The following is a 25,137-nucleotide window of genomic DNA, read 5'->3' as shown; positions in this document are numbered from 1 at the left end:
AACCTGGTACTCCCTGCTCTAGTTAGGAGTCTGTGTTCTTTTGGTGGGAGCGTTTCCGTCCTGCAGAGGACCACAGTGGGTGGCACTCCCTGAGAAGGGGAGGAGAGTGGTTGTTGCCAGCCAAGCCCTTGAACCAAGGCAGCCTCCAGAGCCAGCCTGGGACTCCCAGTGAACTTACACTTGGGGCCGCGCAGTGCAGGCAAAACATACACGGGCACCAGGCGTTGGTAGCATCTTAGAGGAGATGTGGCAAAGTGCTGCACGCTTCGACCTCCTCGAGGCGGGCAGCTGGGCCCCACCTACTTGTGACTGAAGGTGCACACCACTGGGGCTGGCAAGCCTGGAAACCCAGCTCTGCGGCACGTGTCGGTGGCACAAGCTTTTGGGAGGGCTGGCTGGGTGGAGTGGAGAGAAGAAGGCAGTACCTGGGAAAGGACTCAGCCATCTTCTTGCCACTGTAACCAATAAGCCACTCCCAATCGCAGGATCCGCTGCTGCCACGTCCGCCAGGCCCATCTCAGGTGCCACTCCCTGAGCTGTGGGGACAGTTGGTAGAGAAGGCCTCTTGTGCCCATGCTCCCCCACAGTCCCTAGCCCTTCTGCCTTTCTCCTCCTGCGCCTCTGTGGCCCCAATGTGAAAGGCTGTGACAAGAGGGTGTCATCTGAGGAGTATTCACAATGCAGATTCCGGGGCCTGTCCCCCAGGGTTTCGGAGTCAGTTGGTCAAAGGGCCGTACTTTGAGAGACTATCTCTAGGGTTTAGGGCTGAGTATGAGGTGAAACGGGAGATGGTAAGTGTGGAGAGGGGCTGCGCCTGCTCACCAGGGTCCATGCCAGCTGTTCTGCCCCTTGGGCATCTACCCAGTACTGCCATGCCACTGCCAGGCACCTGACCTGCTGGGAACCCTGCAGCCCACGAAGCAGTGCCTCAAGGTACCAGTGCCACAGATACTTCCTCCTGAAGGCCAAGAGCATCATCACCCTTCAGGGCCAGAAGAAGGGCAGAGCCCTGGGCCTCGGCCGCTCCTCTGGGATCCTGCAGAAATGAGCACTGGCCAGAGAGGGCCCAGCTCCAGCCCTGGTGCAGGCAAGCCCCTTGGCCCCTATCCCCGACCCTCGGACCCCCCAAACTGCACACTCACACAGCTCCTCTCACCCCAGCCTCCTTTTATGGGCCTCGCCTTGGGCTTTGAGGGAGCGGGGCTCAGGGCTGGGGTGCCACCTTGGTCCCTGGTCCCTCGTCCACAGGGGCGGGTCTGGGACTGAGCTACTCTGTCCAGGCCACTGCAGCCAGAGCTGGAAGGCAGGGCAGAGGGGATGCTGTCTGCACCCTGGAAAGGGGAGTTGAGTCAGAAGAGGTTACTGTGGGTCCAGGAAGGCAGCTGCCCTCAGTGCCAGCCTAGAAGTTGAGTATAGTGTGGAGGGCAGAGGAGGCGCTGAGCTCAGCCTCGTGCCCTGCCCCGTATCTCCCCAGGCCTCCAGCTGCTCTGGGCTGCTGCCCAAAGGGAAATCATGGGGGTGGGGCAGGAATGCGAAGTGTTTTCTCAGAACAGCTGAAACATTCCCAAGAGGGAATGGATGAGGAAAACAGTCAATACATGTAAGACTGTGTCCCAAGGAGCTGATTTCCAGGCCCTTGAGGGCTGGAGGCCAACCACTTTGTCCCTGTGCTTCAGACACCATCCATCCCTCCACCTCACCCCTGTACTTCAGACACCATCCATCCCACTGCTTCACCCCTGTGCTTCAGACACCGTCCATTCCAGCATTTCACCCCTGCACTATCCCACCGCTTCACCCCTGCACTTCAGACACCATTTGTCCCCAGGGACAAGGTCTCCTTAGTCGGAACCCAGGCTGTTCTCCTTGGCTTCCTCTGTCCACCCAGGCTGCACTGCAGTGATGGCCCAGGCGGCACTGGCTCTGTGGCCTGTGTCCAGCAGCTGCGGGTCTAAAGGAACAGCCAGAGAGGAACACCTGAACCCAATGGGCTTGGACCTCCTGGGGCCCCGCTGGGATTTCTTTGCTGCTCTGGCTGGCAGGACACATCCTGCCTCTTCTTCCACCCATTCCCTCCCCCGTGTGGCTGAAGACATTAAATAGTGGGGTGGGACCATAACAGCTGCCCCTCGGTGCCCGGGAGCTGAGTGTTTCTCACCCCAGGAGGTGAGTGTTTCTCTCCTCACTTAAGACTGTTCAAAGCTGAGTTATCTGAGGCCTTACCCCTCAGAAGTGATCTGACTCCAGAGCCCCCAGCTAGTACTCTCTACAGAGAAGGGGCTCTCCAAGGGGGCTGTTGGGGCATGTGTGCCTGTGGCAGAAAAGAGGGGTCCTGAAATTAAGCACCCCAGGTGCCATTCCCAGCGTCTAGTTTTCAGAAGCCTCAGTTTTCTCTCTCAATATGTGAGATCCTTGTCTTTACTGACAAGAATGGAATAAAGGTATAAAAGTACTCTGAAAAGCAACTGCCCTGTAACTTACCTAGGAAGAAGATACTCTGCGAGCCCAGAATCTGCTGTTGCCTTCGCCGCATATGTGTGAATTCTGCAACTAGCCAAGGCTACTCCCTTTCAATTCCACTTAAAAAACAGAAACCAGCAAGCATGGTGGCTCGTGGCGGTATGGCCCTGCCCAACACTTGGGAGGGCCAGGATGGGCAGATTGCTTGAGCCCAGGAGTTCAAGACCAGCCTTGGCAACATAGTGAGACCCCACTTCTACAAAAAAAATAAAATTAGCTGGGTGTGGTGGCACGCCCCTGTAATCTCAGCTACTCAGGAGGCTGAGGTGGGACGATCCCTTGAGCCCTGGAGGTTGAGGCTGCAGTGAGCTGTGATTGCGCCACTGCACTCTGGCCTTGGAGACAGTGAGAGACACTGTCTGAAGACAAAAAACGACAACCAAAAAAAAAAAATCACTTTAGCTTTTTTTCTTGGAATCTTTTCTAAAATGTATTCTTTGTGGCATTCTGAAATAAGATTCATGACGATCTTAGGGACACTACCTCGCCTGCCAGTATCTCTGGGCTGTGTCCTTCAAGGACATGTCCCCAGACTTCTGTGCAGGGTCATTTTTTGTGCTTGGCTTTTGTGGTGGCCCCTTCCCTCTCGCTAGGCCATCAACCTCTGATAACCATTTGTTGGTGTCAGAACTAATTCCTTCTGGTCTGGAGAGGGACTGACGGATGCCTTTGGGTAGAGAGAATTAGGAAAGAAATTTTGATATTTTTCTACTTTATATTTTCTGATTTTTCTGTAATGAGCATATTTCACTTTTCTAATAAGAAAAAAAAAAAAACTTGGCCAGGTGTAGTGGCTCACACCTGTAATCCCAGCACTTTGGGAGGTCGAGGTGGGAGGATCACTTGAGGTCAGGAGTTTGAGACCAGCTTGGACAACATGGTGAAACCCCGTCTACTAAAAATATAAAAATTAGCCTGGCATGGTGGTGCGCACCTGTAGTCCCAGCTACTCAGGAGGCTGAGGCGGGAGAGTTGCTTGAATCCACGAGGCAGAGGTTGCAGTGAGCCGAGATGCAGTGAGCCACTGCTTCAGCCTGGTCAACTGAGCCAGACTCTGTCTCAAAAATAAACAAAAAACCTTGACCATCCTTGTGTACCTATCCTGATCCTTGACTGCACCTTGAGAAACATGCATTTCAGTGTCCACCTAACAGACTGTGACCCAACACGCCGGTCAAAACTGCAGTGGGCTGGCGCTCAGGAGGTGCTGGGTTCATTTTTGCTACTGAATTCAGAGTTGCTTGTCAGAGGCTGACCGAGAACTGGGGAGAGGAGGTATGTATAAGGCTGCTGGGGCCCTGGGGAGGCATCCAGCCATGCTGCCACCACAGGCTCTATCAAGTCGATTCTAAGACCAGTAGTCCGAGGATCGTTTTTAGACCTCCAGTCCTGCCTGGGCTCCTCTCACCTTTTTCCAGGAGGCTGGAGCATCCAGCAGCAGGCGCCCCCTGCTGGCCATCCGGGGCCAGAGCATGAGGTCAGCCTGGGGCCTGGCGCGGACCTTACCGGCCCCTGGGGCCTCAGTCCGCAATCCCAGCCGCACCCTGAGCTGCGCAGTCTGCAGGAAGCGCCTGAACCCGGCCTGCCAGAGCTGGGTGAGGATGGCTCGCTGGACACCAATGCGCGCTGCTAACTGCAAAGAGGCCTCTAGGACCCTGCGGGAGAGGGAGGAGTCTGCAGCCTGGGCCATCAGGGCCGGGTTTCTGGGAAGCTCTGCAGGAAGCCCTCCCCGGGCCCTGCGGGAGGGGGCCCTCCAGGCCAAGCCCCGAGCCAGGGCCCACCCACCTCCCACTCCCTTTTCTGGAGGGAGAATCTGGGTAAACAGGATGGAGAACAGCCTGCAAGGAGAAAATCACAGGCAGGGACAAGCATCATCCTGTTTAGGGGCAGAGAGGGGACAGTCCTGCCAGTGCCGCTTTGCAGCCCCTTCCCTGGCAAGAGCGCATTTATGGCTGGCTGCGCTGGTGACTGCAAGGCAGGATCATTAAAGACTGCCCCAAGGAGGGGACACACAGGAAGTAGCGGTGCCAGGATGTGATCCAGGACTAGATGGCCAGGACGGCCTCTCCCTGTCAGCCCCAACCACCCTCTTGAACCTCAGCCCTGCCACCCAGGCACAAATTACGCTCTATCCCTGCAAAAAACAGGCTCGAGGCCTGAACTGGAAGCACAGAGTGGGGCTGCCCTTACACCATGGGCACTCACCAGGCTCCCGGCTTCCAGGAAGCATGGGCTCGGCTGACCTGGCCCCGACAGGACTCGGGCAACCACAGAGTCCAGCACCAGGTCGCCTGGACCCGAGCGCTCCCTCCTGACTGCTGCTGGGCCTCGTGGTGCATGCCCAGGGCCACTGGCATTGCTGCGAAGGCTTGTGACGCCTGGCCCTTCTTCAGCTGCCCATATTCCTGGCCTTGCTGCAAGCAGTTTCTCCAGTGGGCAAGGGAAGCCTGTGCCCCACGTTGTTCCTGTGCCTTGTGCTGCTCCTGTGCCCCGGCTACAGCTGCCTGGGCTTCCCGCCATTTGGCAAACGTGGCCCCCAGTGCTCTTCTCAGGCCATCCTGGAAGGCTTGATGCTGGGCCCTGAGCACCTCACACCAGGCCTAGAAGTAGCTGCAAGACAGACACATGGGGCTGAGCACAGTGGCTCACGCCTGTAATCCCAGCACTCTGGGAGGCTGAGGCAAGTGGATCACCTGAGGTCAGGAGTTCGAGACCAGCCTGACCAGCGTGGTGAAACCCCATCTCTACTTAAAATACAAAAATTAGCCGGGCGCGGTGGCTCAAGCCTGTAATCCCAGCACTTTGGGAGGCCGAGGTGGGTGGATCACGAGGTCAAGAGATCGAGACCATCCTGGTCAACATGGTGAAACCCCGTCTCTACTAAAAATACAAAAAATTAGCTGGGCATAGCGGCACGTGCCTGTGATCCCAGCTACTCAGGAGTCTGAGGCAGGAGAATTGCCTGAACCCAGGAGGCAGAGGTTGCAGTGAGCCGAGATCACGCCATTGCACTCCAGCCTGGGTAACAAGAGCGAAACTCCGTTTAAAAAAAAAAAAATACAAAAATTAGCCAGGCGTGGTGGTGGGCACCTGTAATCCCAGCTACTTGGGAGGCTGAGGCAGGAGAATTACTTGAACCTAGGAGACAGAGGTTGCAGTGAGCCAAGATCATGCCACTGCACTCCAGCCTGAGCGACCAGAGTGAAACTCCATCTCAAAAAACAAGCAAACAAAAAAACCAGATGTATGGGAGGGCTTGTCTGGCTTTCAGAGTCAAAAGTCACATTTATTCAAAGTTACGCCCGCAAATCTCCCGCAAAGCAGTGAATGGCCAGTAACAAGGCAAAGTACCGGCTTTCCGTCTTAGAACCTCAGCCTCAGAGCACAGGGGCTGCCCTGCGAGGGCATGGGAGCCAGCAGCATGGGTTCAAGTCCCACACCAGCCATGCCCTGCCTCCCCTCACACGCCCAGGTGGTTGGTGAGGAGGAAGAACTCGATCTCCCATTCACTAAGAAGCCAAGAAAAAAACCATCTGCATCCTCAGATGCAAAAGCACAGACGTCAGCCGTTCTGTAGGCAACAGTTCACTGCCCCTATGGGGACACTGGACATTCGCAAATTTGTACTGAACTGCGGGAGAAGCCATTCCGCGTCCCTCTGCTTGTTTTACGGCATGCATCATGAACTGTATGCATGTTCCACCAGAACATCTTCAGTTAAATGAAGTTTTCACTCTCTTCTCTTAGAGGTGGTGTACAGCAGAGTTCCCCTTGCTGTAAATCCTCACGACGGGGGTTATGCTTCCTGCCACCAGGGGACATGCACTTGGCAGGGAGATGGGCATTCACTCGGGTTCCAGCCACCCCTGTAGAGCTCTGTGTCTGCATCCCAGGCAGCCCCATGGCCCCTGCGGCCCTCTGCTCAATTCAGTGTCCCTAGGCCACCTCCCAGGCCATTGGCTGGACACAATGTGCCAGGTCCCGTGCAGGGCCCCAGGGAGGAGTGGGATGCTGCTCGTGGCCTATGGGACATTCCTCCGTGTTCCTCCCGGTGCTGAGCACTGCTCACGTGCCCGCCCCACAGCCCCCAGGCCCAACCCAGGTCACAAGCTCAGGGACACCTACTTGGCCCGCTGGCACTGGAAAAGCCGCCTCTTCCACAGCAGCAGTGCCCGGCAGAGGGCCAGTGTCCGGCAGGCATCCTGCAGGGAGCCCCGGCCCTGCTCCTGCAGCCCCTGGGCCTGGCCCACTGAACCCAGGCCACTGGCTCCGGGGCCTGCGCCGTAGAGAGCCTTGAATCCTGCGAAACGGTCAAGAGGCCAGTCAGCTGCCTCCCCACTGACCTCACTCTATCCACAGCCATTGATAGCTGCTGCCTCGAGTCCCTTTTGGGACCTCTCCCCTCTTGTCCCCTTCTACCACCTCCAAGCCCTCCCCTTCAGGTCACCTCAAAGATCCCATCTTCCCTAGTTATGTTGTGTGTGTGTGTGTGTGTGTGTGTGTGTGTGTGTGTGTGTGAAAGAGAGAGAGAGAGAGACAGTTTCGCTCTTGTCACCCAGGCTGGAGTGCAATGGTGTGATCCAGGCTCACTGCAACTTCCGCCTCCCGGTTTCAAGCAATTCTCCTGCCTCAGCCTCCCGAGTAGCTGGGATTACAGGTGTGCACCACCATGCCCGGCTAATTTTTGTATTTTTAGAAGAGACGGGGTTTCACCATCTTGGCCAGGCTGGTGTTGAACTCCTGACCTCAGGTGATCCTCCCTCCTCAGCCTCCCAAAGTGCTGGGATTAGAGGCATGAGCCACCACACCTGGCCCCCACTTGAGTTTTGGGGTGGGGGTTAGGGCTGTGTGTCCCCCATCAGACCAGGAGCTTCCCAAGAGCAGAGCCCACAATCCCTTTGGGGCAGGATCTGGGGTAGCCAGCACTGGGAGCCTGCAGTGTGAGGAGCAGAACCAAGTCTCTCACCCAGAGCGGCCTGAGATGGGACATAGGAATGTGGCCCAGTCGGGGTCTGCCCACTCTGGGACCCCTTCCGCACCCTCCCAGGCCTACAAGTCTGCCCTCCTAGAAAGCCCCCAGTTCTACCACCTCCCACAAGAATCCACACATTCACCTGGGGCCCACTGAAGAAGGGGCTTAAGTGACACGGTTTGCTGGGGTGGATGCCAACACTGGCTCACCTGCTTTCTGCCGGCAGAGGGACAGCTGAGTCACCTTTGCCCAATCTGAGGCCCGGAGCTGCTTCATCCGCACCCACCGTTCCAGGCACGTCCTCAGGGTCCCGGCCCGGCGGTCAGCCAGGTGGTCTTGGTACCGGGACCCTCTTTGCGCAAACCGCTGCCAGGCCCCAAAGCACCTGGGAGAGCAGAGGGAAAGTACCCATGCCAATTGCAAGGACGTGACTGCGGCTGCCGCTGCCCGCCGTTGCCAGACACGCTACCCAGGCCCTGGGCAAGCCGCTTCATCTCTCCGAGCCTGCATGGTTTGTGGTTGTGGTTGTTGTTTGTAGTCGGAGTTTCGCTCTTGTCGCCCGACAGCAATACGTGGACTTTATGGCAAACTCTAACACGATATATACTTGCAAAACAATTGGAAATGTGAATATCTGTGAATACTGGCCAGATATTCATGAGTGTTAAGGAATAGTTCTTCTTATTCTTTTTTTTTTGGTGTGAGAGTGGTATTGTGGTTATGTTTTTATCATTTATTCATTTCTAGCCCCTCCTGATCGCCACCCTCCCCTCACTCACCCACAGCCTTTCTGGGCTCTGAACCCCAGCAGTGACCATCTTGTGTGGAGGCAGCACCAAGGTCTTGCCACAGGACCTTCTTGCTCCCGACTCCCACTGGGATTTACAGCAAGCTGCTCCAGCCCTCTGAGCCTCAGTTTCTCTAGTTGTGTAATGAGGCAGAAGGGGGAGGAGATAAAAGCTTGATCCCTGGCTCTTGCCCTTGTTCCTTTACGGTATTTATTCCGTGTCTGCAACGTTCCAGGCACCTGCAGGAGCTGGGAGCCAGCGGTGACAGCCAGACAGACATGGTTCCTGCCACCAGGGGACATGCACTTGGCAGGGAGATGGGCATTCACTCGGGTTCCAGCCACCCCTGTAGAGCTCTATGTCTGCGTCCCTGGCCCCAATGGCCCGCTGCTCAATTTAGTGTCCCTAGGTCACCTCCCAGGGCCTGGCATTGGCTGGACACTACAGTGTGCCAGGTCCTGTGCAGGGCCACAGGGAGGAGTGGGATGCCCGTTCCTTCTGATGGATTCTCACTCTGTCACCTAGGCTGGAGTGCAGTGGCACGATCTCAGCTCACTGCAACCTCTGCCTCCCGGGTTCAAGCAATTCTCATGCCTCAGCTTCTCGAGTAGCTGTGATTACAGGTGTCCGCCATCATGCTCGACAAATTTTTGTAATTTTAGTAGACATGGGGTTTCACCATGTTGGCCAGGTGGTCTCGAACTCCTGACCTCAAGTGATCCACCTGCCTCCGCCTCCCAAAGTATTGGGATTACAGGCGTGAGCCACCGCGCCCGGCCAGTGGTTATGTTTCTAAAGAGTCCTTATCTTTTACAGAGGCATACAAAAATATTTATGGATGAAATAGTCTAATGCATGGGATTTGTCTCAAAATAATTTGGAGAGGGGATGTATTTGGGGTACACGTGAAACAAGCTTCCATAAAGGTTGATTTTGTTGAAGCTGAGTGATTGTGGTGCTGGGGTTAGTTATCCTAAATGCTCTGCTTTTGAGTAAGATAAAAATGCCCCCTAGGCCGGGCACCATGGCTCATGCCTGTAATCCCAGCACTTTGGGAGGCCAAGGCAGGTGGATCACCTGAGGTCAGGAGTTTGAGACCAGCCTGACCAATATGGTGAAACCCCATCTCTACTAAAAATACAAAAAAATTAGCCAGGCGTGGTGACGTGCGCCTGTAATCCCAGCTACTCAGGAGGCTGAGACAGAGGAATCACTTGAACCCAGGAGGCAGAGGTTGCAGCAAGCTGAGATCACGCCACTGGACTCCAGCCAGGGACACTGCTAGACACTGTCTCAAAAAAAAAAAAAAGGCCCATAATAAAAAGTTAACCAGTTAACCACCAAGGAGCAAAAAATAAACTCATAGATCTGTGTTCCTTCTCTTCACGACACTTAAGCCGGTGGTATTGACACACTTCTCTGTTCCCCCACCAGCCACGGGTTCCACTGTGATGGTGGGCAGAAGTGGGAGGCTGGGACTAAGCTTTGCTTATAACCAAACCCCAGCCAGTGGGGCGGCCTAGCGCGTTTTAGGCATGCTCAGTCAATGGCTGCTTTCATTTCCTGTTTGCATCCTTGCCTCCCAATACTAGAAATCAAGAGCTGACTTAAAGGGAAGTTGGCGCAAGTCATGCTGGCTCACCCCTGTAATCCCAGCACTTTGGGAGGCCAAGGTGGGCAGATCACTAGAGTTCAGGAGTTCGAAACCAGGCTGGACAACATGGTGGAGCCCTGTCTCTACTAAAAATTCAAAAAGTTAGCTGAGCATGGTGGCACATGCCTATGGTCCCAGCTACTCAGGAGGCTGAGGTAGGAGGATCCCTTGAGCCAGGGAGATGGAGGGTGCGGTGAGCCAAGATGGTGCCACTGTACTCCAGCCTGGGTGACAGAGTGAGACCCCAGCTCAAAAAAAAAGAAAGGACATCCTACCTGCACAGCCAAGCTCTCTGGTGCTGGGGGCTCAGTGGGGCCCCCCAGGCTGCACCTGCAGCAGTGGAGTGCCAGGCCTGGGGGAAGCTCCCCATCCTCTGTGTGGCCGTGTGATCCTCCCTCTCCTGCCTGGCCCATTCCTTCTGTTGGCACCACAAGAAGAAGTCTAAGGAGAGAGAGAGGAGGAGAGAAAAGAGTAAGCAGATGGGAGGATCTGAGCCAGGACGGACCCCTGACACCTGGGGCACTTGTCACCCCCATCTCTGAGTAAGTGATGTCTAGCTCCAATACTTTAGCCTCTGGTGTGGGTCTGCATCAGCGCATCAGCCCATGAGTGCAGGCTGTGCTCCTCTCATGCTGTGTGTCTTCAAACTAGTCACTTAACTTCTCTGTGCCTCAGTTCTCCATCCATAAAATGGGCACAATTCCTCTTGGGGGGTCACTGGGAGGCTCAAATGAGATTGTCTCTGGGAGGGTGCCAAAGCAGATGTACAATAGACATTCATTCACCCAGGGGTCCCCCACCCCAGCCCGTCCAGTGTGGAGCTCAGGCCCTGGGTGGCCAGGCTCCATCTCTCCACTTTCCCAGCACCCCACACCTCACCAGCCAGTTGCAGGGCCCGCAGGATCTGGACTCTCTCGTCTCTGCCGTCTGTTCTCTGTCCAGGATTCGACAGAAGCCACCAAGCTCTCTTCTCCTCCTTCAGACTTCCTGGACTAAAAGTGAAGTTGCCCAGAGAGAATCTGATGACCCGGGAGGGAAGGCACACAGTCCCAGCCCGTCCACCCCACCCCCGCCAGGTGTGGTCTGGCCGTGGGAGCAGGGCTGAGTCCCCTACTCTCTTCCGGACAGTTCATTTTATGCCTGATTTAAAAGCTATTGCCGGGGGCAGGTTCTGCTCTTGATTTATTCTCTTCAATACGGTTTGGATTTCTTCTTAACAACAAACATGTATTAAAATAAATATCATTTAAATAGTTCTTTAAATACATTTGTTCAATTTAAAAATAAGAACATGGCCGGGCGTGGTGGCTCGTACCTGAAATCCCAGGACTTTAGGAGGCTGAGGCAGGCAGATCACTAAAAGCCAGGAGTTTGAGACCAGCATGGTTAACATAGCAAATCTACCAAATATATATATATACACACACACACACACACACACACACACACACACATACACAAAAATCAGCCATACACACACACACACACACACACACATACACAAAAATCAGCCAGTGCGGTGGCACACACTTGAAGTCCTAGCTACTCGGGAGGCTGAGGCATGAGAATTGCTTGAGCCTAGAAGGCAGAGGTTGCATTGAGCAGAGATCACACTACTGTACTCCAGCCTGGGTGACAGAGCGAGGCTCTGTTTCCACCGAGGCTCTGTTTCAAAAGAAAAAACAAACAAACAAAAACAAAAACAAACATAGTAGAAAATTGGAGAAATAAAGAAAAAAATAGCCAGAGGCCAGGCGTGGTGGCTCACCCGTGATCCCAGCACTTTGGGAGGCTGAGGCAGGAGAATCGCTTGAACCTGGGAGGCAGAGGTTGCAGTGAGTCAAGATCACGCCGCTGCACTCCAGCCTGGGCAACAGAGCGAGACTCCGCCTCAAAAAGTGATAATAATAAGTAAAATAAAATTTAAAAAGTCTTCCTAAACATCGTATTGGATGGCTGCTATTGTTCATCACATGATCAAACCATCATTTACTCACTTACCACTGGGCATTTACGCTGCTTTTCCGTTTGTTTTTTTGAGACAGAGTCTTGCTGTGTTGCTGAGGCTGGAGCGCAGTGGCACGATCATAGCTCACTGCAGCCTTGATTTCCTGGGCTCAAGTGATCCTCCCGCCTCAGTCTCTAGAGTGGCTGGGACTACAAGCATGCCCTGACACCTGGCTAAATGTTTACTTTTTTTTCCCCAGAGATGGGATCTCGATATGTTGCCCAGGCTGATGTCTAACTCCTGGCCTCAAGTGATCCGCCTGCCTCGGTCTCCCAAAGTGTTGGGATTACAGGCGTGAACCATCATGCCTGGCTGTTTTGAAGTTTTTACAATTATACTCTTTTTTTCTTTTTTTTTTTTTTCAGGTATTAGGCAACAAAGATCAGGTAGTTTTTACAATGATAAATGCTGCCATGACGGACATCTTTTTTCCATACATCTTTGCCCACATCTGCTTATTTCATTTCCATTCTTTTTGGGGATGAGAAGTAGGGGTGGCAAGACAGGAAGTGGGGGAAGGAAAGCCACCAGCTGCCCAGGCCACACTGACCAACCTGGTGTGTTCCAGCCTGCTTCTCTGGACGGGGTCTGCCACTGTGCTTCTTCCCAAGGAGGGGCCTTGGCCCTGGGCTCTCCTGGAGGGCGGGGACCCTGACCCAGCCCGTGTGTGGGGCTGTCCTTTCTGCTGCAGAGCCAGGTTTCTCCACTGGGTCAAAGGAGAAGGAGGAAAGAGATGTTGATCTTGACTCTTCCTCCCAAGGGAGCACGAGGCAGGGACACACCTATCAGATTCCACAGCCTGTGGTCTTAACTATAATTCCGCCTAGTCATTCCTTCTTTGAGAATGAAGGAATGAATGAACAAATAGAGAGAGGTGCATCCCAAGAGGCAACGCCTTCCTTAGAAGACGAAAGCTGGGGCCAGGTGCGGTGGCTCATGCCTGTAATCGCAACACTTTGGGAGGCTGAGGCAGGCAGATCTTGAGGTCAAGAGATTGAGACCAGCCGGGCACCATGGCTCGCGCCTGTAATCCTAGCACTTTGGGAGGCCGAGGCGGGCGGATCATGAGGTCAAGAGATCGAGACCATCCTGTTCAACATAGTGAAACCCTGTCTCTATTAAAAAATACAAAAATTAGCTGGGCATGATGACACGTGCCTGTAGTCCCAGCTACTCAGGAGGCTGAGGCAAGAGAATCACTTCAACTGGGAGGCAGAGATTGCAGTGACTGAGATCACACCATTGCACTCCAGCCTGGTAACAGAGTAAGATTCCATCTCAAAAAAAAAGAGATCGAGACCATCCTGGCCAACATGGTGAAACCCCATATCTAGTAAAAATACAAAAATTAGCTGGGCGTGGTGGTGCGTAACTGCAGTCCCAGCTACTCCGGAGGCTGAGGCAGGAGAATCTCTTGAACAACCTCCAGGATGCAGAGGTTGCAGTGAGCCGGGATCACGCCACTGCACTCCAGCCACGAAAGCTGGGACTGGATCCTCTCAGAGCACCCCTTTCCCAAGAGGGAAGGACACAGAAGCTCCCTCCCAACCCTGGCTGGCAAACCGCCGATTAAAAATAGCAACCGTTTATCTAGTAGCTTGCTATATGCTAGGCAGAGTTCTGAATCCCTTATTAATTTAATCTCCCTGCGACCCTGAGAGAGGTATGTACTACTATCATTATCATCCCATTTTAAAGAGACTGGGACACAGAGAGGTTAGGTAACTTGCCCAAGGTCACACAGCTAGAAAGTGGTAGAGGGGGCAGGATTTGGACTCAGGCAGAGCTGAGTCAAGCGTGCTGACTCATAACTACACGCTCTACTGCTGATCATTCATCAAGTGCAACCCATGCCCAGTGGTTGCCCTCTCTGTGACTGAGCCTCCTCCCTAGACACCAGTGCTTCATTCCTCCCCCTGGCCCAACCTGGAGACCCCTGACCTCTCGGAAGCTCCTGGCAAGCAGAGCTTTGGTGTACCGCCCCCAAGCTGCCTCCAGCTGAGCCTCCCAGAGCCACAGGGCCTGAAGGCCCTTTCGCAACAGCTGCTGGTGGCCCAGTGCCACTGCCGCCTGCTGCATTTTCACCAAGTGCCTCCAGGCTTGAAAATATCTGGACAGCAGCTGCCAGCTGGGGACAGACCAGGGCTGATCAGGGGGTGGACTGCCCTCCTATCCCCACGGAGTGCCTAGTGGCTGGGTACCCTTCGAGATGTCTTTCCAGCAATCAGGAGGGTGATAGCCCACAACGGGAGCCTCACACTGCCGACTGGGAGAACTTCCCTCTTATTGATGGATGGACCTGGAAATCCCACACAAGCAAGGCCCTGGGGTGGGAGAAGGCCCTCTTTATTTCTTTTTAATTAATGTATATATATTTTTGAGACAGGAGCTTGCTCTGTCACCCAGGCTGGAGTGCACTGGCTTGATAATGGCTCACTCCTGGGCTCAAGCGATCCTCCCACCTCAGCCTCTCGAGTAGCTGAGACTACAGACATGCACCACCACACCCGGCTAATTTTTGTAACGTTTTTGTAGAGATGGGCTTTTGCCACCTTGCCCAGGCTGGTCCTGAGCTCCTGAGCTCAAGCAATCTGCCTGCCTCAGTCTCCCAGTGTTGCGATTACAGGCACAAGCCACCACATCTGGCCAGAGGCTGCCCTCTTTGCCAAAAACTCAGGGTGGCCTCAGACGTTCAGGACACTCAGTGCCCCAAACCCACAGGCATCGGTCTCCTCATTCTTGTCCCTGGGCCCAGGAGGCTCCCTTCGTTCCCCAGCAGGGACAGGTAAGAAGTTCCCCTTCCTTGAACTCTGCCTCGTCTCCAGCAGGCCCTCGTCTCCAGTAGGCCCTCGTCTCCGTTTGCTCAGGCAAATGGGAGCCGGGAGTCCTGGCTTCATCACTATCAGGCCCTTGTCTCTGTTCACTTAGGCAAATGGGAGCAGGAGTCCTGAGCATGTGTGCCCCAACTCCAACCCCTGTCCCCACCCAGCCATGCATGGCCTCACCAGGTTGCCTTGGACTCTGGGGCCAAGATATTTTGTGCCTTGTTCTGGGAAAGCAGGAGTAAGCAACACAGTTCTCAGGCCAAGGAGCAGGCGGGACAGGACGCCCCCTGCCAAGCCTCCCTGCCCTGGTGCAACACCCCCTCCCCGACCTCACCTCCAGCCTCCCCTGGCCTCTACCTGTGAGGCACTGCTCACTGGGGCTGTGTCTGGCAGATGGGAAGCCATCCTCTCCTCCTCCCTGTGGACCTGCTCCCTCGGGGCCCCCTCCTCTCCTTTCTGCTTGGGTGGGACTCCCCAGGCTGTGTTGGAGAAGGCTGAGGAACAGGGGCCGGCCTCCCTGCTCCCCATGCCTCGACGGAGACCCCTCTGTGCCCTGTCATCTGGAGACCCGGGAGAATAGCTGTCCCCTGACTCTAGGGTATGGGCGGGAAGGAGCCCCTGTTCAGGATTAAGGAAATCCCCAGTCAGTGTCCCCGAAGTGGTCTCAGGTGACATTAGCTTGCTTTGAGCCCAAGAGTCTGAGAGAGCAGCCGGGGTCTCCAGGAAAGCTGCAGTTTCCCTGCGGCCTCGGAGTTGTCTCCTCCTCTCATCCCAGGAAGCAAGGACAGGCTGGCCGGGCTGAGGGTGGGCAGAGAGTGGCTGGCTGCAGCTGGTCCAGAGGTCCTGCTGCACAGCACTGGGAGGTTCCTGGGATGCCTGGCAGCTGAGCTGGGCTGCCTCCGGCGCCAGGCGATGTACAGAGGCCAGAAGCTGATGGATGGCAGCATGAGATGGGGCCCGAGCCTGGTTCTCACTGGGGTCAGCCAGGTCCTCCAGGGTGAGAGGTTCCCCCACCAGCCTGGACGTCCAGCTCCCCAGGTCACCCCAGGGTCTGAGGCCTGGCCGTGGGTGCCCATTGAGAGGGGCAAAGGCTGCAGTGGGCCTGAAGTCCTGGCTAGGAGTGCCTGGGGCTGGCAGCCTGGACTGCCTCCGATAGGCGGATGGGCAAGCCAGTGCCCCTTGGGAGAGGAGATGTCCCTGGAGGAACTCACGGGGCCTAAAGCTCCCCGCCGGCTCTGGGCAGAGGAGGGGGCTGCTGGTCCCGCTTATGCTCAGGTTGCCCTGCTGGATGGCAAACTCCTGGGCCTTCCCTTGGCACCTCCTGGTCGGGGGCTGCAGGTTGCTCTGTTGCTAGAAGCTTGAATTGATTAGTCGGCCAGTTGTGTCCTTCAGGGCTAGGCCCAGACGGGGACCAGGGCTGGCCAGGTTGGTCTGGACTCGGCAGGGCTCCTGGTCTAGCACTGCCCCTGGGGAGGGTGTGGCAGCAGGCTCTCCCCTCTCCACCTGGCACCTGGGCACCCACCGGTCGTGGCCACTGCTCAGGCCAATGCCCAGGCTCCTCCGGAATCTCCGTTGCTCTAAAGAGAGGAGAGACAGTCGGCTGGGCGTGGTGGCTCACGCCTGTAATCCCAGCACTTTGGGAGGCTGAGGAGGGCGGATCACAAGATCAGGAGTTCGAGACCAGCCTGGCCAATATGGTGAAACCCCATCTCTACTAAAAATACAAAAACTAGCCAGGTGTGGTGGTGCGCGCCTGTAGTCCCAGCTACTCAGGAGGCTGAGGCAGGAGAATTGCTTGAACCCGGGAGCTAGAGGTTGCAGTGAGCCGAGATCGAGCCACAGTGAGACTCCATCTCAATAAAAAAAAAAAAGAGGAGAGACAGTCATGGCCTGGGGGAGAACTTGGATGGGCTGGCACTCAGGGGACAGGTGGAGCCGTCCAGGTCTTGGATCAAGGGAGGGGACAGGGCCCAGCAGCGGGAGGGAGCTGAGACTTCCGGGGTCTGCTGCCAGTTCTGCCTCCCTGGGTGAAGCGATGGGCAGACCCTGGGGCTCTTGGAGTAGGGGGTCTTGGAGCTGGACAGAGGGAAGCAGAGAGACATTTAGGAGGCTGTTGAGGGAGTCCCAGGAGAGAGATGATGGTGGCTGCGATCAGACTAACAGGTGGGTAGAGAGAAGATTCAGGTAAGCTTCAGAGGTGGAGCCAACAGTCTTGGAAATCGGTAAAGGGGGGAAAAAAAGAATCGAGGGGGACTACTTGATTTCTGGCTTGAGCAAAGAGGTGGCGGGGGCAGCGGGCTGGGGTGAAAGCGAGACTCCATAGAGCAACGGCTAAAGGTGAGCTGCTCTGGGAACATGGAGGGGGCTTTGAAGCCCCTCCCCAGCCCGCAAGCCTGCTCCACAGCCACAGAGTCCTCGTGGGGATGGAAGAGGTGCCGGGAGGCTCTGGGCTCAGCGCCTGGCAGGTTGAGTGGGCCATAAAAGTTGCTGCCTTTGTGGATAGGAACTAAAGCTCAGAGAGGTTAAGCAACTTGCCCCAGGGTCACACAGCTGGAACACAAAGAAACTGGGATGTGAATTCAAGAATCTGCATTTGTTCTTGGGCTGTTCCCTTTCTTGGCTGGCCCAGCTCTGTGGCTTTCTTAAAGCTCAGTAACCTGAGCAGGGATGTCCCCAGCCCCCCGCCCCTGGCACAGACAGACCTGTGGGGGCCCCGTCTTAGCCGGGGTACCAGCCAGGCCTACTCCTGGTCCCCTCTCTTCCTGACTTCACTCTCCCAAGAACCCCCTCCTTAGGCCCCAGGCTGGGAAGACTCTGTCCTTTGCCCAGCCGACCATGGATGGCTGATCTCCGGAACTAGCCAGGCCTTAGGCTTGCCTGCCTGGGAGGGGGGCTCTGGGTGGATATCTAGAGGGGGCCCTGCTCCTGTAACCACCCATTCAGGCCCACCAAGCCTCTTGCCTGGCTTCAGGAGCGCTGTAGGCTTTGGGGACACATTCTTCTCGTGGCTGGTGTCAGACCTTAGCTCCATGGGCTCGGGGACAGGGGCGTCCCGGGTCCACCCCACAGTCAGTGGGCTGATTCATGTGATCAGATGGGCCCTGCGGGGAGAGGACAGGGTTGACCTGGCTCTCATTCAGCCCCACCCCATTCTCATCCCTACTCCTCCCTTTAGCAGCACTCCTGGCCTGACCTGGTCTCAGCTGCCCAGGGCCTGTTCCTCACTGCTCTGGTCTCTCAGGGTCTCCTCTCCCTGCCCTACTAATCGTCTCCCTTTCTATGGTAAGTGACCAGGTCAAATGCTGCCTAATCCTGTCCCCCAGACCTCTTGGCTGACCTGCATACAGGTCTGACCATGCAGGTTCAGTGACCTCCTCCATGCCTACCCTGATGTCTAATAGGCAGTTCAGTGTTACTATGTCCAAAACTGTTGGGAGGCCGAGGCGGGTGGATCACGCAGTCAGGAGTTCGAGACCAGCCTGACCAACATGGTGAAACCCCATCTCTACTAAAAATACAAAAATTAGCCAGGTGGGTGATGTGTGCCTGTAATCCCAGCTACTCAGGAGGCTGAGGCAGAATTGCTTGAACCAGGGAGGCGGAGGTTTCAGTGAGCTGAGATCGCACCAATGCACTCCAGCCTGGGAAACAGAGCAAGACTCTGTCTAAAAAAAAAAAGTCCAAAACTGAACTCTAGCCATCCTCAAAACCAGCTCTCCCTCATCAGTGCCCTCCTTGTCCATGGATGGCAGCTCTGGCCTTCTGATGGCTCAAACAAAAATCCTGGAGCTATCCCCAACTCCCCTTCTCCCTCACACCAGTGGCTGCTCTGATAGGCTCTGCCTCCCAAATGCATCCAGGATCTGACCCTGGTGCACTGGGCCAAGTGGCCCTCACCTGCCACCTCCCAACTGGTCATTCTTATTCTACCCTCGTCCTCACGCCCGACAGCCTCCTCTTCACGCAGCAGCAGGGTGATCCTGTGAACACTTAAATTAGATCATGCCCTGCCTCAATTCAAATGCCACAAAGGCTCTCCAGCCCACTCAGTGCTCCTGTGAGCCTTCGAGGCTGTAGGCCAGGGGCTAGCAAACTATTGCCTGGGCCAGTGGTCCCTTATGTGAATAAAGTTATATTGGAACAAAGCCCATTTGTTTACAGACTGTCTGCTTTCCAGAGGCAACAGCAAATCTCAATAGCTGCTAGATACCTTAGGCTGCAAAACAGTTTTTTTTTGAGAGGGGGTCTTAGGCTACAAAAACTTTTTTTTTTTTTTTTTTGAGACAGAGTCTCGCTCTGTCGCCCAGGCTGGAGTGCAGTGACAATCTCGGCTTACTGCAACCTCTGCCTTCCGGGTTCAAGTGATTCTCCTCCCTCAGTCTCCTGAGTAGCTGGGATTACAGGCACAAGCCACCATGCCTGGCTAATTTTTGTATTTTTAGTAAAGACAGAGTTTCACCATGTTGGTCAGGCCGCTCTTGAACTCTTGACCTCGTGATCTGCCCGCCTTGGCCTCCCAAAGTTCTGGGATTACAGGTGTGAGCCATCGCGCCTGGCTAAAACCTTTTTTGTTTTTTTTTGAGATGGAGTCTCACTTTGTCACCGAGGCTCGTACAATGGCATGATCCCGGCTCACTGCAATCTCCACCTGCCTCCCTGGGCTCAAGGGATCCTCCTGCCTCAGCCTCTAAGAAACTGGGACCACAGGCGCATGCCACGACACCCAGCTAATTTTTGTATTTTTTAGTAGAGACAGTATTTCGCCATAATGGCCAGGCTGGTCTTGAACTCCTGACCTCAGGTGATCCGCCTGCCTCAGCCTCTGAAAGTGCTGGGATTACAGGCATAAGCCACCACACCTAACCCTGCAAAGTCTTTAAAATCCGGCTCCCAGTTACTTTATGGTCCTCCCCACTCCTCTTCCCCTTGCCCACTGTCCACACGTCCACACCTACCAGCCCCCTGGCTGCTCCTCCAAACACCACGCATGCCCTCGCCTGTGCTGCTGCCCCCTCTGCCTTCAAGTCCTGCCTCCCATATCACAGTGAGCCCTCCCTACCCACGCTCTCTAACTGCAGCAACCTGGCCTCTCCTCACTCTCTTGCCCTGCACTTGTGGCCACCTAACAGTGAAGAAACTGGTGTATTTCTCCCTCCAGTGGCCTGGGAGCCACACGAGGGCAGGCTGGTTTTGTTTCTGTTTTTTTCCCTGCTGGATTTGCAGCCCATAGAACAATGCCGGACCCCCAGCAGGGGCTTGAAAATGCACACTGAATAAATGCCAGCTAGGCACCGTGCAGCCTTCAGCAGGCGGCCTGACATTTAATCTGCACCGCAGCCCTAGGATTTAAGTTCCCTGTTTTAGAGATGAGGACACGAGATTAGAAGAGCTGCCTGCTCCCACCCCCACGGCCTCAGAGGGGCCACCCCAGGGCTGGCTCCACAGCGCAGGCTCCTAACCAGGACCACCACACCATCACCTCTTGCCCAAGTGAACTTGAGGCCGCTCAAGCCACAGGAGCCCTTCCTACACCCCCGCCCCTCACGTCGGGGCTCTTCTGTCCATTTCTCTGCCCCCGTCCCCATCCCTCCGACTTCCCCCTCCCACTCCACCCCCACCCCTGTCCACTTAAGGACGCTCACAGCCTCCCTCCTCTTCCCACCAAAAGAGCCTGAGGTCAGTTTCCTGCCCTCCTGGACCTGCCCTGAAGTGCGTGGGTCCTCCTCGAGTCCTCCTTCACCCAGTCGGATTTGAATCTAGAGGGGGTTCGGGGCTGGGATCGCTAACGACCCCTGCAGGTGACTGGCTGGCGGGGACGTAGGAGAGCAGAGCGTGCTGTCCCGCGCTTGGCCCCGCCCAGCCCTGAGCTATGGGCGTGGCCACCGACGTCCAGGCACAGCGTGGGGTCTTCCGCAGGCAAAGCACGTGGCCCCAGGGCAACTTTTGCACGTGCAAGACCAGCGACATTCTCCTGGCCTTCAGGTCCCTGGGAACCTCCTCCACCCTCTGCCCGGAATCCTGTGGGGTCTGGGCTTCCTCCACCAGACTTGCCTCCTCCTGGCTCCTTCCCACACCTACAGCTGCCTCCCCGAGCCCACCCACCGAGGATACCCCCAGCCGTGCCCCCGCCATCTATGCCTCCTGGAGCTGCAGGATATGCCCCCGGCCCCCATCGGCAGGAACCCCAGGGGCAGGACATCCAGGTCATGAACACTCACATCCTCACCTGTTCCCAACAGGTGTGGTGCCCCATCTAGGGATGTCTCGGATGCAGCTGGCACACCATGGCCCTCATGGCTGAGGACACCCCCGTGCTGGGTCCCCAGGATCTGGGGGGCAGTCACCACCCTGACCACCACCTGGAATGCCTCATCCTGGACCTCCTCCAATGGGCATCCCCCCCAGGGGGCCTCAGTCTGGATCTCCCATCGGTCGCCAGGTCCTATGCCTCCATGGCATACATAAGCCTCCTCCACTGAAGCCGCCTCATGGATACACAGGCCCTCCACAACCCCCCACCCTACGGCTTCCAGCGGGGGCCTCTCCCTCCACCCAGCCTACTCCCTGGCCTCCAGTTCCCCCTCATGGCCCACTTCAGGGCCATCTCCCTCAGTAAATTCACATTCTCCTTCCTCCTGTTATGTCTTCCCAATATCTTTTTGATACCTTGGACCAGAGATGCTGCAGCTCCTTGCAGCTAAAGCACTAATCCCTTTCAGCCTTCCCACCTCCTTTTTTAATGTCATTTTTTCCCCCACAGAAGGTATTTCTTTTTCATGTTGGTCCTAAATATTTTCCAAATGCAGAGAAAATAAAACTATAACAAATTCCTTGTTAAAAAAAAAAAAAAAAAGAAAAAGAAAAGGCCAGACACGGCAACTCACGCCTATAATCCCAACATTTTGGGAGGCCGAGGCAGCTGGATCACTTGAGGTCAGGAGTTCGAGACCAGCCTGGCCAACATGGCAAAACCCCATCTCTACTAAAAATACAAAAATTAGCTGGTGTGATGGTGTGCACCTGTAATCCCAGCTATTCAGGAGGCTGTGGCAGGAGAATTGCTTGGACTTGGGAGGCGGAGGTTGCGGTGAGCCGTGATCATGCCACTGCACTCCAGCCTGGGTGACAGAGTGAGACTCCTTCTCAAAAACAAACAAAACAAAACAAAACAAAAAAACTCTCCCAGCCTTCAGGTACCTCAGAAACTGGCTAGACTCCACCCTATTACCCAGGCTTCGCCATGCCATCAGCCTAGCTTGATCACACTTCCTTCAAGACTGCAAACGTCCTTCCATTTCCATCAGCCAAGGCTTTGCCCTCATTGTTCCCCACCGTGCTCAGCCATCACTTTCCTTCCTCTCTCCAGATTGTATGTTTTATCCTTTGTAAGCTCCTGCTGGGAGAAGAAAGAGCACTCAGTCAGAAGACCTGTGATGAACTCTTTCTGCTGACCAGGTGCAGTGGCTTACACTTGCAATCCCAGCACTTGGGCAGGCTGAGGCTGGAGGATCTCTGGAGCTCAGAATTCAGGACCAGCCTGGGCAGCATTGCAAGATCTCATCACTACGAAAAAAAATACAACAATTAGCCAGGTGTGGTGATGCACGCCTGTGGTCCCACCTACTTGGGAGGCTGAGGCAGGAAGATTACTTGAATCTAGGCGTTCAAGGCTTCAGTGAGCCACAATCATGGCACTGTACTCCAGCCTGGACAACAGAGTGAGACTCTGTCTCAAAAAAAAAAAAAAGAACCTTCTGCTGCTGTGTGACCTTAGGCAAGTCCCTAACCTCTCTAAACCTAAGGCTCCTCATCTGTAAAAGGGGGGTGGTGGCACCTACCTCCCCTACCTCTTTGGCTTGATGTGAGGGTCGGATATTTACCAAATAAATGCCAAAGAAGTTTTTAAACGCTAAAGCAATTCTTGAAGAAGGAGGGGGTGATGACTGCTCCCTTCATAGGTCTTCATGTCTAATGTCTCCTAAACCTGATGGATGGAAGCTTTTGTTCTTTAGGTTTATTTATTTATTTATTATTTATTTTTATTTTTTTGAGACAGAGTTTCGCTGTTGTTGCCCAGGCTGGAGTGCAATGGCACGCTCTTGGCTCACTGCAACCTCTGCCCCCGGGTTCAAGCGATTTTCCTGCTTCAGCCTCCCAAGTAGCTGGGATTACAGGTGCCTGCCACCATGCCTGGCTAATTTTTGCATTTTTAGTAGAGATGGGGTTTCACCATGTTGGCCAGGCTGGTCTTGAACTCCAGACCTCAGGTGATCCACCTGCCTCAGCCTCCCAAAGTGCTGGGATTACAGGCGTGAGCCAATGCACCTGGCCTATTTATTTAATTTTTGAGAAGGAGTTTCACTCTTGTTGCCCAGGCTGGCGTGCAGTGGTGCAACTTTGACTCACTGCAACCTCCGCCTCCCGGGTTCAAGCAATTCTCCTGCCTATTATATTTTTAATAGAGACGGGGTTTCACCATGTTGGCCAGGCTGGCTTTGAACTCCTGACCCCAGGTGATCCACCCACCTCGGCCTCCCAGAATGCTGGGATTACAGGCCTGAGCCGCTGTGCCCGGCCTGTTCTTTAGGTTTTGACTCTCTTTTATCTCTAGTAATATTCTTTGCCTTAAAGTCAAATTTGTGGGGCATTAATTTAGTGCCACAGTTCCACTTTGGTCCTTACTTGCCTGGTATAGCTTCTTCATCCTTCTACCTTCAGCCTTTCCATGTCCACAATTTTAGGTTTATCATTTGTAAACACAATATAGCTGGAATTTTAAAATGTATGATTTGGACATATTTATTTTAACCATCTTATTTTTATGCTTGCTAATGGCCAAAGTTTTCATCTTTCTCTTTTCTTGCTTTTTTTTTTTTTTTTTGAGATGGAGTTATGCTCTTATTGTCCAGGCTGGACTGCAATGGCACGATCTAGACCCACTGCAACCTCCGCCTCTCAGTTTCAGGCGATTCTCCTGCCTCGGCCTCCCCAGGAGCTGGGATTACAGGCATGCACCACCACACCCAGCTAATTTTGTATTTTTGGTAGAGACGGGGTTTCTCCATGTTGGTCAGGCTGGTCTCGAACTCCCCACCTCAGGTGATCCACCCGTCTCGGCCTCCCAAAGTGTTGGGCTTACAGGCGTGAGCCACCACGCCTAGCCTGCATTTAAGAATTGATCAAGGATTTCTTTTTCTCCCCTGCGCTGCCCACCAATGACTTGGATACTGCACATTTCATATCTATTCTTTCTGTGGTTATCCTACACACACACACACACACACACACACACACACACACACACACACACACACATTTTTGAGACAAAGTCTTGCTGTATCCCCCAGACTGGAGTGTAGTGGTGTAATCTTGGCTCACCAAAACCTCCACTTCCCAGGTTCAAGCGATTTTCATGCCTCAGCCTCCCTAGTAGCTGGGATTACAGGTGCCCGACACCACACCCAGTTAATTTTTGTATTTTTAGTAGAGATGGGGCTTTGCCATGTTGGCCAGGCTGGTCTCGAACTCCTGACCTCAAGTGATCCAGCTGCCTCGGCCTCCCAAAGTGCTGGGATTACAGGGGTGAGCCACTGCGCCCAGCCCCAAGATATTTTAATATGTATATTTAACAAAATCTAAAGTTAATTGCCAATATTTAATCTCCTCCTAGGTTAAAAAAAAGTCGGTGGTGGGGGGCTTCAGCACACTCTTTCTGTTCAGATCGTCCTGAATTACATATTATTGTCTTGGAGACTACATCATGTTTACTATTTCCTTTGTGCATCTCAGGTCTTCCTTCTGAAAAAAATTCCATGTGCCACTGTGGGAAGTAGAAAACTTCCTCTTCAAAGTTTCCTTTCTTGTTAAAGAATAATAATAATAATAAATGTCAGAAATAAGAGTCTCTTTTAAAGACTTTCTTCAAAGGCTTCTTGCTAGTAACTGTTAAGCCCCATCCTATGTAGCTGCTAGACATGCTCACAGGCGCGTGGTACATTCTATGCCCTTGTACTTTAACCAAGATACCTGTGCTGGATGTGCTCACAGGCATGTCCCAGCTTGCAGCTTATGCCCCTTCCTTATTTGGACTTCCTTTTATTCTCCATTGCTTTTACCTGTTTAGAAAAGTTTTAAGTTGTTAGTGAATCTGGTTTTAGTTTAGATTGTGAGGTCTGGCTCCAACCAGTGAAGATCAGACACAGCAGTAAGGATGACCCCAAATGCGTAAGGGATAAATATGTCTGCTTTTCCTTTGTTTGTTGTACTCTCGTGGCAAGATGGCTAACGAGAGCACGCTTTCTGCAGAAAGTAAAATTACCTTGCTGAGAGATCCTTTGTCTCAGTGCTGAGTTTTCTTACTTTTTCTTTTT

The 25,137-nt window shown here is 54.2% G+C and overlaps 1 protein-coding gene and 1 pseudogene across 1 annotated transcript; one reads left to right on the top strand and one right to left on the bottom strand.

Annotated features, from left to right (window-relative positions):
- Positions 1–18: 18 nt before the first annotated feature.
- CUNH1orf167 (chromosome unknown C1orf167 homolog) lies at positions 19–17,798 on the bottom strand. The gene is given in 19 exon segments (XM_064363694.1): positions 19–89; positions 426–536; positions 823–1,023; positions 1,026–1,051; positions 1,157–1,331; positions 1,659–1,665; positions 1,853–1,951; positions 4,022–4,175; positions 4,726–5,120; positions 6,051–6,114; positions 6,646–6,812; positions 7,694–7,877; positions 10,210–10,375; positions 10,814–10,926; positions 12,497–12,648; positions 13,884–14,070; positions 14,948–14,991; positions 15,125–16,344; positions 17,729–17,798. Coding segments are annotated over 19 exon segments (3,606 nt in total).
- Positions 17,797–21,383, top strand: LOC105731697 (splicing factor 3B subunit 4-like; annotated as a pseudogene).
- Positions 21,384–25,137: the final 3,754 nt, after the last annotated feature.

The sequence above is a fragment of the Aotus nancymaae genome, unplaced genomic scaffold (assembly GCF_030222135.1).
Source record: "Aotus nancymaae isolate 86718 unplaced genomic scaffold, 86718_ANA_hifiasm-v0.15.2.pri h1tg000053l, whole genome shotgun sequence".
Taxonomy (NCBI): domain Eukaryota; kingdom Metazoa; phylum Chordata; class Mammalia; order Primates; family Aotidae; genus Aotus; species Aotus nancymaae.
The sequence above is the reverse complement of the archived record's forward strand: the minus strand, read 5'-3'. Positions and strand labels throughout refer to the sequence as shown.